Source organism: Arvicanthis niloticus, chromosome 7 (genome assembly GCF_011762505.2).
Source record: "Arvicanthis niloticus isolate mArvNil1 chromosome 7, mArvNil1.pat.X, whole genome shotgun sequence".
NCBI lineage: Eukaryota > Metazoa > Chordata > Mammalia > Rodentia > Muridae > Arvicanthis > Arvicanthis niloticus.
Genome location: NC_047664.1, coordinates 68,761,911 through 68,776,577, shown reverse-complemented (window position 1 = coordinate 68,776,577; position 14,667 = coordinate 68,761,911). Strand labels below are relative to the sequence as shown.

General features: G+C 40.2%; 1 protein-coding gene across 3 annotated transcripts in view; it reads right to left on the bottom strand.

Annotated features, from left to right (window-relative positions):
- The window catches only part of Slc30a9 (solute carrier family 30 member 9), a 51,594-nt gene extending 37,176 nt beyond the window's left edge, over positions 1 to 14,418 (bottom strand). The window contains exons 1-2 of one of the 3 annotated variants that reach the window (XM_034508555.2): positions 14,173 to 14,418; positions 542 to 709 (exon numbers count right to left, since the gene is read on the bottom strand). In XM_034508555.2, coding sequence (XP_034364446.1) covers positions 542 to 709; positions 14,173 to 14,275 — 271 coding nt within the window. In that variant the 5' untranslated portion in view covers positions 14,276 to 14,418. Of the gene's footprint in view, positions 1 to 541; positions 710 to 13,955; positions 14,086 to 14,172 lie in introns of those variants that run through there. The other 2 variants (XM_076938619.1, XM_076938618.1) reach the window with 2 other exon arrangements.
- Positions 14,419 to 14,667: the final 249 nt, after the last annotated feature.

The following is a 14,667-nucleotide window of genomic DNA, read 5'->3' as shown; positions in this document are numbered from 1 at the left end:
TGTATAGATCTATACATATATAAACTCTGACCAAAGAAACCAAAGCTACACATATTTTCAAATACATGGGAGCTACTTAGAAAAACTTGTTCAAATGCTAAACCAAAACTTAGACAATAAGCTTCATGCCATAATCATAGAGACCAAATTTTGTGACAAAACAGAACACGAAGCCCTACCAAGATTTAAAAGGTATAGAAACACCATTAGGAATGAAAAAAGAACCACATACATAACCGAGTAAACGACGCTTACAAACTTCGTGCAAACAAACTAAAGTCTGTATGTATGCATGTTTGTTTGTATCTGTGAGTGCAGATGTGTGTGCCCAAGTGTATGTGGAGGTCGAATAACCTCAGAAATTGGTCCTCACCTTCCATCTGTTTGAGACATTCTTGTTTGCTATACACCCCTCCCACACACACACACACACCAGTCCAGACGGTTTTACAGGCATGTTCTGTTATTAAAGAAGTAAACAATTTTACACTTCCTCAATGTACAGGAAAAATTTAAAAACTTTCAGCAAGTTTATACATACCCGTTTGTGTAAGTGATGGGACTTTGTCAGCTCTTGGAGTTTGTGAGCTCTGCCCTTCTTTCTGGACATTCGTAGAGTACAACTTGACTTGATTCAGAACAGATACATGTGGGTGAATGTTGGGAACCATGTATGTAAAGCTGTCAAATGTCATTAAAGTCTTCCATCCTAAGAGGAAAAAAAAAAGTCACTTTAATCTCAAACAGTTAACAAATCACATGCTTGAATTTCCTTAGTAATACAGGAATCAAGTACTTCAATTTTCCCTTATATTTATATCGATATGCAAGGGTATATATGAAATCAAGCAAAACATTCATATTAGGTTTTTTCAAAAGGTAGTACATAGTACATAACAGACACTCTCTTATTTTGTATGCTGGTTGCATTAAAAAAAAAAAGCTGGTATAATGTATTTTTAGAAGAGCAGAATCTGGGTACGAGCTAATCAAAAGGGCTTCCTACTTACAATTATCCTGTCTTCTCACAAGCTGAAGATTAGGTCCTGTCATATAACAATCAATAAATGAATCCTGGGACTGGAGAGATGGCTCAGTGGTTAAGAACACTCACTGCTCTTCTGAAGTTCAATTCCCAGAACCAACATGAAAGCATGAAGGCTCTCAACTGTCTGGTGCCCTCTTCTGGAGTACAGATGTACATGCAGGCAAAGTATACATAGGCACAAAATACATATAAACAAGTCTTTTTAAAAAGATGCTTTTAAATAAACAAATAAATAAATCCTACTAGTAGTCATCCCTGTTGTCTGATTTTTTACATTTTTAAAATTATTTTTAATTATTTATTATTTATTTAATGTATATTAGCACACTGTAGCTGTCTTCAGACACACCAGAAGAGGGCATCAGCTACCATTAAAGATGGGGTTGCTGGGAATTGAACTCAGGACCTCTGGAAGAGCAGCCAGTGCTCTTAACCACTAAGCCATCTCTCCAGCCCTACATGGAACTTTTAATTGAGAGAATGGGAGCCACAAAACACTTCAGCTGTCACTGACATCTTGGTTGACAGTGGCTTTACTGGACAGACAAAAGGAAAAGAGACTCCACAGTTGTGCTGACGTGACAGAAAAAAAATAAATTTCTATTCTCCTGACTTTTTATGTACTACTCTGTGTACTCAGATTTCTAGTTTTTCAAAGAACTCAGGAACTATTTAGACAAAATCTATACTTTCTAAGGTTTTATATGAAACCAGCCATGTCATTTGAGATAATTCAGTTTTCTCAAGAGTGAATGGGTAGGCACTGAGTGAGCACTGAAAAGCTGACACTTGGACAGGGGACACAGCTCAGTGATAGGGCCTTACCTTCCATCCTTAGCACCATTGGAGCTGAGGGGAACAATGTCCAACTGCTGAAAACTGAATTTCCAAACCACTAACTAATGTATGTCATCTGCAGGAAGTGGACTTGTAAAATAAAGAAAAGCCTTTTCTTGTGGCTCAGAGACTGGCAGGAAGAAAAGTCACTGCGAGTGCTGTAAGAACTATAAAGCATGAGGCGTTCAAGGAGACACAGCTCAGTCAAGTTCTAGCTGCTTATTTACTTTGGGAGAAAATTCCCTGTTGTCGATGTATTCTTTAGTCTATTTGGCAAATTGCTGAGGGTCCAATGTGGTTTTGGTTATATGCATCTATTTTTAAAAGCTAAGTGAGAAAATAACAGTAAAGGATTCCTGCACATGAAACATGTGACGTGCCAAAACTGTCTTCTTCACCGTGGCCACTGCTATTCTTGAGGCAAAATAGGAAGACTAAGAAAATACAAAGGGAAATTAGAGCACATGAGAGCAGGGAACAGTGGCATATACCATTAATTCCAGCACTTCCAGCAGAGGCAGGTAGAGCTCTGTGAGTGTGAGGCCACACAAAAATCCCTTTAAAAAATTGCAAGAAAACACAACCAAACAGGTGAAGGAATTAAACAAAACCATCCAGGATATAAAAATGGAAGTAGAAACAATAACGAAATCTCAAAGGGAGACTACCCTGGAGATAGAAAACATAAGAAAGAAATCAGGATGCAAGCATCACCAACAGAATACAAGAGATAGAACAGAGAATCTCATGTGCAGAAGATGCCATGGAAAACATTGACACAACTGTCAAAGAAAACGCAAAATGTAAAAAGCTCCTAACCCAAAATATCCAGGAAACCCAGGACACAATGAGAAGACCAAACCTAAGAATAATAGGTATAGATGAGAGTGAAGATTCCCAACTTAAAGGGCCAGTAAACATCTTCAACAAAATTATAGAGGAAAACTTCCCTAACCTAAAGAAAGAGATGTCGATGAACATACAAGAAGCCTACGGAACTCCAAATAGACTAGACCAGAAAAGAAATTCCTCCCATCACATAATAATCAAAACATCAAATGCACAAAACAAAGAAAAACTACTAAAAGCAGTAAGGGAAAAAGGCTAAGTAACATATAAAGGCAGACCTATAAGAATTACACCAGACTTCTTACCAGAGACTATAAAAGCCAGAAGATCCTGGACTGATATCATACAGACCCTAAGAGAACACAAATGCCAGCCCAGACTACTATACCAAGCAAAACTCTCAACCACTATAGATGGAGAAACCAAGATATTCCATGACAAAACCAAATTTGCACAATATCTTCCCACAAATCCAGCACTACAAAGGATAATAGATGGAAAACTCCAAAACAAGGAAACTACAACACAGAAAAAGCAAGAAAGTAATCTTCCATAAGAAGATAGCTACATGAACATAATTACACCTCTAATAACTAAAATAACAGGGAAAAACAATCACTTTCCTTAATATCTCTTAACATCAATGGACTCAATTCCCCAATAAAAAGACGTAGACTAACAGACTGGATACATAAACAGGACCCAGAATTTTACTGCATACAGGAAATGTACCTCAGTGGCAAAGACAGACACTACCTCAGAGTAAAAGGATGGAAAACAATTTTCCAAGCAAATGGTCCCAAGAAACAAGCTGGAGTAGCCATTCTAATTTCAAATAAAATCAACTTTCAACCAAAAGTTATCAAAAAAGATAAGGAAGGACACTTCATACTCATCAAAGGAAACATCTACCAAGATGAACTCTCAATTCTGAACATCTATGTCCCAAATGCAAGGGCACCCACATTCATAAAAGAAACTTTACTAAAACTCAAAGCACACATGGCATCTCACACAATAATAGTGGGGGATTTCAACACCCCACTCTCAGCAATGGACAGGTCATGGAAACAAACTAAACAGAGACACAGTGGAATTAACGGAAGTTATGAACCAAATGGATTTAACAGATATCTATAGAACATTTCATTCTAAAACAAAATTATATACCTTTTTCTCAGCACCTCATGGTACCTTCTCCAAAACAGACCATATAATTGGTCACTAAGCAGGCCTCAACAGATACAAAAAGATTGAAATAATCCCTTGCATCCTATCAGATCACCATGGACTAAGGCTGGTTTCAATAATAACAAAAACAATGGAAAGCCCACATACACATGGAAACTGAAGACGTTCTTCTCAGTGATGACTTGCTCAAGGAAGAAATAAAGAAAGAAATGAAAGACTTTAGAATTTAATGAAAATGAAGGCTCGTCATAACAAAACTTATGGGACACAATGAAAGCAGTGCTAAGGGGAAAACTCATAGCTCTAAGTGTCTACAAAAAGAAACTGGAGAGAACATACACTAACAACCTGACAGCACACCTGAAAACTCTAGAGCAAAAAGAAGCAAATACATCTAAGAGGAGTAGACGGCAGAAAATAATCAAACTCAGGGCTGAAATCAACCAAGTAGAAACAAACAAACAAACAAAAAACTATACAAAGTATCAACAAAACCAGGGGCTGGTTCTTTGAAAAAAAAAAAAAATCAACAAGATAGATAAACCCTTAGCCAGACTAACCAGAGGGCATAAAGACAGTAACCAAATTAATAAAATTAGAACTGAAAAGGGAGACATAACAACAGAAACTGAGGAAATTCAAAAAGTCATCGGATCCTACTACAAAAGTTTATACTCAACAAAACTGGAAAATCTGGATGGACAATTTTCTAGACAGATACCAGGTACTAAAGTTGAATCAGGAGCAGACATTATCTCTACAATCCCATAACCCCTAAAGAAATAGCAGCAGTCATTAGAAGTCTCCCCACCAAAAAAAAGCCCGGAACCAGATGGTTTTAGTGCAGAATTCTATCAGACCTTCAAGGAAGACCTAATACCAATTCTCTTCAAACTATTCCACAGAATAGAAACAGAAGGAACATTACCCAATTCATTCTATGAAGCCACAATCACAGTCATACCTGAACCTCACAAAAACCCAACAAAAAAAGAGAACTTCATTCAGACCAATCTCCCTCATGAGTATCTATGCAAAAATACTCAATAAAATTCTCGCAAACAGAATCCCAAGAACACAACAAAACAATCATCCATCATGACCAAATAGGCTTTATCCCAGGAATGCAAGGATGGTTCAATATTTGGAAATCCATCAATATAATCCACTATATAAACAAACTCAAAGAAAAAAAAAAAAAAACCACATGATCATCTTACTAGATGCTGAGAAAGCATTTGACAAAATTCAACATCCCTTCATGGTAAAAGTCTTGGAAAGATCAGGGATTCAAGGCCCACACCTAAACATAGTAAAAGCAATATACAACAAGCCAGTAGCCAACATCAAACTAAACAGAGAGCAACTTGAAGCAAACCCACTAAAATCAAGGACTAGACAAGGCTACCCACGCTCTCCCTACCTATTCAATATAGTATTGGAAGTCCTAGCTAGAGCAATTAGACAACAAAAGAAGTCAAAGAGCTACAAATAGGAAAGGAGGAAGTCAAAAATATCACTATTTGCAGATGATATGATAAATAAGTGACTCCAACCAAAACTTCCACCAGAGAATTCCTAAACCTGATAAACAACTTCAGCAAAGTGGCTGGTTATAAAATCAACTCAAATCAGTAGCCTTCCTCTACTTGAAAGATAAACAGGCTGAGAAAGAAATTAGGGAAATGACATCCTTACAATAGTCACAAATAATATAAAATACCTTACCTTGGTGTGAATCTAACCAAGCAAGTGAAAGATCTATATGACAAGAACTTCAAGTCTCTGAAGAAAGGAATCTGTAGGACCCTGAAGGGCTGCCATGCCCTGGCTGAGACTTTCCATGTGCTGCTGTCTACCAAGTAACACTCTGCAGTTTTTCTAAGATCAAAACATCCTGATGTAGGCATGGTACCCCAGGCAGGTTATTTACACTTGACAGCCCATTGCCCCCCAGTTGAGTTCCTGTTTGTGTTTTTCCTTCCCTGGCTTGGTGTATATATTGAACCTGCTCAGTAAAAGTTTTGGCACTCTCTCTTAACGAATGACCCTTAACCAATGACCCGAGTCTATGTCTTCCTTTAATCCCCCAGGCCTACACCTAAGCTCGGTAACATGGTGGCGATGGCACTGTCAGAAATCAAAGAAGATCTCAGAAGATGGAAAGATCTCCCATGCTCATGGATTAGCAGGATTAATAGAGTAAAAATAGCCATCTTGCCGAAAGCAATCTACAAATTCAATGCAATCCCCATTAAAATCCCAACTCAATTCTTCATAGAGTTAGAAAGAGAAATTCTCAAATTCATTTGGAATAACAAAAACCCTAGGATAGTAAAAACTATTCTCAACAATAAAATAACTTCTGGAGGAATCACCATCCCTGACCTCAAGCTGTACTACAGAGCAATAGTAATAAAAACTACATGGTATTGGTACAGAGACAGGTGGGAAGATCAATGGGATAGAATTGAAGATCCAGAAATGAACCCACATACCTATGGTCACTTGATCTTTGACAAAGGAGCTAAAACTATCCAATGGAAAAGGGACAGCATTTTCAACAAACAGTGCTGGTTCAACTGGAGGACAACATGTAGAAGAATGCAAATGGATCCATTCTTATGTCCTTGTACAAAGTTCAAGTCCAAGTGGATAAAGGACCTTCACATAAAACCAGATACACTGAAACTAATAGAAGAGAAGGTAGGGAAGAACCTTGAATACTTGGGCACAGGGTAAAAGTTCCTGAACAGAACACCAATGGCTTATGCTTTAAGATCAAGCACTGACAAATGGGACCTCATAAAATTGCAAAGTTTCTAAAAGGCAAAGGACAAAATGGCAACCAACAGATTGGGTAAAGATCTTTACCAATCCCACATCCGATAGAGGGCTAATATCCAATATATACAAAGAACTCAAGAAATTAGACTCCAGACAACCAAATAACCCTATTAAGAAATGGAGTACAGAGCTAAACAAAGAATTCTCATCTGAGGAAACTCGAATGGCTGAGAAGCACCTAAAGAAATGTTCAACATCCTTAGTCATCAGGGAAATGCAAATCAAAACAACCCTGAGATTCCACCTCACATCAGTCAGAATGACTAAGATCAAAAACTCAGGTGACAGTAGATGCTGGCAAGAATGTGGAGAAAGAGGAACACTCCTCTATTGTTGGTGGGATTGCAAGATGGTGCAACCACTCTGGAAATCAGTCTGGCAGTTCCTCAGAAAATTGGAGATAGCATTATCTGAGGACACAGCTATACCACTCCTGGGCATATACCCAGAAGATGTTCCAACATATAACAAGGACATATGCTCCACTATGTTCATAGCAGCCTTATTTATAATAGCCAGAAGCTGGAAAGAATCCAGGTATCCTTCAACAGAGGAATGGATACAAAAAATGTGGTACATTTACACAATGGAGTATTACTCAGCTATTAAAAACAGTGAATTTGAGAAATTCTTAGGTAAATAGATGGAACTAGAAAATATCCTGAGTTAGGCAACCCAATCACAAAAAAACACACATGGTATTCACTCACTGATAATCCACCTGGGTATCCATCCCATGTGCAGTCACCAAAGGTAGATGCTGATGTAGATGCCAGTAAGTACATGCTGACAGGAGCCTGATATAGCTGTCTCCCTAGAGGTCTGCCAGAGTCTGACATATTCAGAGGCAGATGCTCACAGCTAACCATTGAACTGATCATGGGGTTCCCAGTGGAGGAGTTAGAGAGAAGACTAAAGGAGCTGAAAGGGTTTGTGGCCCCATGAGGAGAGCAACAATACCAACCAATCAGAGCTCCCAGGGTCTAAGCCAAGAGCCTGGGAGTACACAGGGAGAGACCCATGGCTTCAGCTGTATATGAAGGGAAGGATGGCCTTGTTGGGCATAGGTGGGAGAGGAGATCCTTGGTCCCATGAAGGCTGGATGCTGACTGTGGGGAAATTCGAGGGTGGGGAGGTGGGAGTGAGTGGGCGGGGCACATCCTCATAGAAGCAGGAAGAGGGGAGATGGGTAGGGGATTCCTGGGCAGGGGGTAAATGGGGTAAGGGGATTACATCTGAAATGTAAATAAAATATCCAAAAAAAAAAAAACAAAAAAACCTTAGTTTAAAAAAATGAAAAAGAAAGAAAAGTCTTTAACTAGTTGTCACAAACATGAGTTTTACTTCTATATGAATAGACCCAAACAAGGAACACATTACTGTCTGTGCCTGAGATCTCTTTGAACCATTTTTAAAGCTCTACAATATGTTTAAATTTTAAGTTTACATTCTTTAAATATTAATAAGCTGTTCATTTGAATTTCTGCCCTGGTAGTTTTCCAGTCTAAACTTTATTAATTGAATTTCCAGAGCAGTGTCTAACCTACCCTCTGTACCCCACATGTCAGTGGCTGTAAAGGCCTTTTCTGAACTCAGTTGATAAGGAAAACACCTCAGAAGTAGATGAAGTCTCTTTGAGGGTTGCTTATTCTCTCTGGGATCATGCCTCAGCAGCAGAGCTCTGTGCCCTGGGTTTAGCCATGACCATAGTAAAAAAAAAAAAAAAAACACCTCATCTAGCATCTAATTTTCCCTTTAGTTATAACAATGACTAGTGCTATTCAATGCTAGACAACTTGACTCATTGAGCAGCTTTAAAGCTATAGCCTTCTAATATGACTACTTCTGCACTCACTCAGAATGCCTTTGCACAGAAAACTCCCACTCTGAGGATACTCAGTCATACAGTTTAAGTCAGCCTCGGGCCTTCTAACTCTTCTTCCCTTTTATGCACCAACTCTTAAAATGCTAAGTGTGTTGCCTGGCACACTGCAGAGGTGGCATGGTTTTAGCTTACAGATATCACTACAATTCCAGATTTCAGTATGATTTGTAGTATCCACTTCAGTCACTGAGTTGAGGAATGCGCAAATGGCCTTATTTCTGGCCAGTAGAGGTCTCTTCAAAACCTTCTAATACTGTATGGTTATCTTAGCTCCCTTGCTAGCTGTCTGGAAACATCCTTTAGTTTTCAACTTCAATAGCACTTCAGGTATCAACAGCTTTCAACATACCTTCAGCATTAATACACAACTGAAAACTGCTTATAGGCTAAAAACTACATGAGCCCACATGGGACTCAATGAAACCAATATAATTCTAACCCAGCAATGGAAAACATAATCAATCACTTGCAGGGTGAATTGCTGAATTCATTAACTCCAGCTGGCAGAAATATAGGAAAACATATTTCCTAATCTTAACACCCTTTCTTCAAGGTGACATCTAAAATTAGCTATATAGAACATTAGTCTTTTGTTTGGCACTTACTGCTCTACCAGCCTGAATCAGGTTTTCTCATTGCTGCACACCTAGTGGCTGTTTCATCTAAGTTGCAGCTACTGGCATGTTACCAATTTAACCATGACAATCAGGGACCTAGTCACAAGTCTTTGCTTTTACTCTGCGGCTGTGACTCCTAATAACCACTGCTACTGTTTAATGCTTGCCCTCTCTCCAATCTAGTTTGTCAGCTACTGTTTACTTCCGCTTTCATTTGAAACTAAGAATAACAAAAAGCAATCTATTCTTTCCTGCAAACCAACAATTCAGTTTCTCATGTATGTCTCAACTACATTAAAAACAAAAGGACATCTTGTGGTTTGGGCTTGTTTCTCGCTAATCTTAGGACTTGAGTCAAGGTTGTAACCTGTTGTCTACATATCAGTCTCCTTACCTAAGAGACTATTTCAGTAGTTTCTTCTCTCCAAAGTTGAAAGCACTGACATATCAAAAACTGAATACATGCATAGCTGGAGGGATGGCTCTGTGATTAATACTAACACTGGCATGCTCCACAGAATCAACTAACAGGGACTCATGGGGACTCCCAGAGATCAGGGAGACAGTAGGGGTCTGACCTAGGTCCTCTGCATATATGTTATGGTTGAGTAGCTTGATGCTCATGTGAGAATTCTAACAGTGGAGTGGGGGCTGCCCCTGACTCTTTTGTCTGCCTATGGGACCCTTTTCCTTCTACTAGGTTGCCGCATCCAGCCTCAATGTGATGGTATGTGCCTGGTCTTATTGTAGCTTGTTATATCCTGTTTGGTTGATGTCCATGGGAGGCCTATTATTTTCTGAGGGGAGGCATAAGGTAGGTGGACCTGAGGAATAGGGGAAGTCTGGGTGTGGAGACTGAGAGAAGGAAAGGAATGGGAAACTGTGGTTGGGATATAATATATGAGAGAATTAAAAAAAAAGCACCCTTTGCTTGCTAGGTGAGGAAGAATTCCCATTTTACAATATTACATGAAAAAGGGACTCTAAGTCAACAAAAACAGGGTTTCAATCACTAAAAAATATACTTGATAAACTACCATAATTGGTATGTAATACATTACTTTTCTCCATTTTAAAAATGTGTACTATAAGCTAGGTGTGGTGGCGCACGCCTTTAATTCCAGTGCTCAGGAGGCAGAGGCAGGTGGATCTCTGAGTTTGAGGCCAGTCTGGTCTACAGAGTGAGTTCCAGAACAGCCAGGGCTGTGCAGAGGCCCTGTCTCAAAAAAACAAACAAACAAACAAACAAACAAACAAACAAACAAAAAAAAGTATACCATATAGAAACTAAAAACATGGGCTAGAGAGATGGCTCAGCAGTTAAGAGCTCTGACTGCTCTTCCAGGGGTACTGAATTCAAATCCCAGCAACCACATGGTGGCTCACAATCATCTGTAATGGATGCAATGGATGCAATGCCTTCTGGTGTATCTGAAGATAGGTATAGTGTAGTCATATAAATAAAATAAATAAATCTTAAAAGGAAAAAAAAAGATCTTAATGGGAACTGAAGAGATGGCTTGGTGGTTAAGAGCACTTCCAGACCTGGGTTCAGTTCCCTGCATCGACCTGACAGCTAACAATCTTCTGCAACTCCAATTCCAGGGGATCCCATACCCTCTTCTGGCTTCTATGAGCATTGCACACATGTGATGCAGATATACATGTAGGCAAAACATTCATACATATAAAAATGATAAAACAATGAATTTATTTTAGAAGAGACTGTATTAACAGCACTGTCAGATCGTGACAGTCTGTCCAATATTAACACTTAGTAGCCCCAGTTTACTGGTATCCCTTCTGCTAGCCAATGTTGCAGGAAATCCTGCCAACTCATCTAGCAAGCAAAGGTGTAAGCAAGATAGAGTGGCCCAGCCCAGGAGAACGTGACTGATACGGTTTAATACACAGCATAGAGAAGGCCGTCTCTCACAGGTTTTTTTTTTTTTAAGGCAACAAAAGCACACATTGACCATTCCCTGTGCTACAACTTGGATTACAGCTGTAGTGTCTTGCTCAATTACTTCAACATTTGCTAAGAAAAAGTAAAAATAGCATGCAATCCAAAGACTTGGGGATAAAGACAGAAAGATCACAAGTTCGAGGTCAGCCTAGGTTAAATGTTAAGCCTGTCACAAAAAGATGGGGAGGGTGGTAAAATCACTAAGAGCATCTAACATAATATAAATACTATAACTACAAATAAGTTCCCAATCTATTAGTAATAAACTGAGATACACATTTCAGTATGTATTTATTGTAAATTATTTTCAATGCAATTGTTAGGTCACAGGGCACAAACCTCTTATTTTTCCTTTTACACAGAGAATAACTACCTCCTAAAACAGTGTTCAGTTCTGCTGCCAATTAGTACAAGAAAGTTCCTGCATCTTCTGTAAAGAACATCATATCATCAGTAAGAAAATCTTAAGAGGATAAAAATATGGCTTAGCAGCTAAGTACTGCATATACCAATAATTCTAGCTCCATTCAATGCCTTGTTGGCTTCCATGTGCACACATACTGGCACATACATGTGCATATAATTACATGCACACACACAAATAAATAAAAGAAATCTTTGGACAAAAAAGGAGTAAACTTAGCTAATGCAAGATAGGTAGCAGTAAAATTCTTCAAATATATATGTTTAAAAACATAAAGGTTTTGTAGAACATGCTCTCTGCATGTTATTCATCAACTGTCAATCAACTCCTTTGCCCATTAGTGTATTGTTATATATACTATCCTACAGCCATATTCAGTGTGCTTAGTCCAACCTGTGATGGGCTGTGTGAAATACACACTGCATATAACACAAAATGGGAAACACCTTAATATTTTTTTAAAAAAATTATATGCCTGCATACTAGCTAAGTATATTAATCTATTTTTACTTTTAAAAATATGGCTACCACACAATGCAAAACTACAATGATGTGGTCTGGCTTTTGAATACTGTCTTCACAGAGGTTTCTCATCTTAAAGTATTTAGATCAGTCAATGGTTTCCTCCTCTGTTTATTCTTTTGTGTCCTTTTGGGTTTTTTTGATACAGGGTTTTTCTGTGTGGCCCTGGCTGTCCTGAAACTCATTCTGTAGACCAGGATGGCCTCAAACTCAGAAATCCCCCTGCCTCAGCTGGGAGTAAAGGCACAGACCACCACAACTGGCCTTTGGACAGGTAACCATTCTAGAAGCAGAAACTAAACTTTATTTCTTCTCAAAGAAAATCATCTGACTTCGGATACCCAACTCCCCCTACCCCAAAACAAAAACAAAGAAACAAAACAAAAAACAGCTTCAAATAGTTTTTCTTGTAGTATGCATCTAACTTAAATAACACACTTTCTCCAAATGATTTTTAAATTTAACCACAGTTTTGATTGCTCTTTCAAATACTGTAACAAAACTTCCACAAAGGTGACGCTTTAAATCTACATAGGTGTTAAGTGTTAAAAAAAAATTCAACTTTTTGTAGTAATAAACACCCTAAAGAACTCTGAAAAGGGGCTGGAGAGATGGCTCAGTGGTTAAGAGCACTAGCTGCTCTTCCAGAGATCCTGAGTTCAATTCCCAGTATCACATGGTGGTTCACAACCATCTGAAATGGGATCTGATATTCTCTTGTGGCCTGTACATGCAGATAGAACACTCATATAAAATAAATAAACCTAAAAAAAAAAAAAAAAAAACTCTGAAAAAGTCGTCCTAAATGGAGAGACAGGTAATTACTACCTGAAATACACAGAATGAGACAAAGAACAAAACATTTTTGGCCCGGTGATAGATAGCTACCCAGAAGAAGAATTACAAATTACACCACTGCAACTCACTTTACCAACACTGAAAGGGCACTTTGGACTATATGAGTTTCTATGTAATATGCTTAAGTTTACTTGGAGGTTTAAACAGATGACTCATTCTGTTCATAAGACAGTCAGGCACACTGCCACTATGGGAAAACTAGCAATAGTATCTGTCACTAACAACAACAAACTAAAACAGTGTTACTGCAATCAATTCATTTGCAACCTTAAGAACCAGCTTTTAATAAGGGATGAATATATTCTACCTTATCTGGCTAGCACCGGAGTCTGTTACAGCTTTTATCAAAAACCTGAATGGCTGCAGCTCTGCCTTCCACTCAAAGTTTTTGAAGGGTGGATGTGAATGTTTGAGAAACGTTTCTGTAAACACTCTTTGCAAATCCCAAGAATCTGGGGGCTTGAGCTGGCGGTGGATTTGGTTCTGTCCTCTCCTGGGCTCTGCTATGAGTACTCCATGTCAAGCCACAGGAGCAAAGGAGGTGAACCAAAATAGAACTTACAGGTTTGATGCTACTTTAGAACTCTCCACAGCTTTAATCTGACTGAGGAAGAAGAAAACTCTCAGTCATACCCTACTCCCAGATTTATATAGTTTCAGGAGACACTTTTTTCACTAAAGGACTGTTCGATATAACTACACAGTTCTGTGGGTTTCCGGTCCCCAAACTATGCTCATTCGATAACCGTGAGAAGCCCTCATCTTAAGATCCATAATGTGACGTCCACTTTAATTTAGGGAGATTTAAGAAAACGAGATGGCACTAAGAAAAAGAACAGCGCAGGAGCATCTCACTCAACCTAAGCAGTAACAGAAGTTCAGCGGCGAGCTCAAGGGACGCCCCCACCCACCTAGGTTGGTGGAATCCGTCCGCCATTTCCCACGGCCTGTTCGGGTCACCCTGGGTCACCGCGATGCGCCCTAAGACCTCCCGGTCTGGAGGTCCGCCTCAGGGTGACCCTACGCCGGCTGGCCCCCGCGGGGGCTCTGTAGCCGCGGCTCACGGGGACAACTGTGAGGACCGTGCGGAGACCCGCAGGCTCTGGGTTGGAGCGGTCCGTCACTCACCCTGGCTGCGGCCGCGGGCCGCTGCCCGGCCGCCACCGAGCCTGCACAGCGCCGCCCAGCTGCATCTGTGCGCCGCGGCGGCGGCGGCCAAGCCCGGAAACATCCTGGCGGGGCAGAGGCCCCCACTCGGACACCGCCTCCTGCCTCCGAGCTGCCTGCCGCGCCCACTGACTCCATAGACTGGACCCCGGCGAACACGGATGTGTGCGCCGCGGCCGGCGGCCTCGGCGACCCGGAAGTCGTGGTGGTGTGGCGCGACAGCGGAAGTGACGGAAATGCCAGCTGGGGGCGGGGCTTCTAGGCACCACCGGACGGTGCGGTGTGCGCTCCCGCCTGTGATTGGCTTTTGGAAGTCCGTGTCGCGTCCTCGGAGACAGTCTTCTGAAGCGCTGCCGGGGCGTGAGAAGTAGGAGAAGGCAGGGTTTAAGCCTCTGTCCTGGTTCCTTTTAAACCCTCGGTACCGCTCTGTCCAACACCGTAGTCGCCTTGCTGATC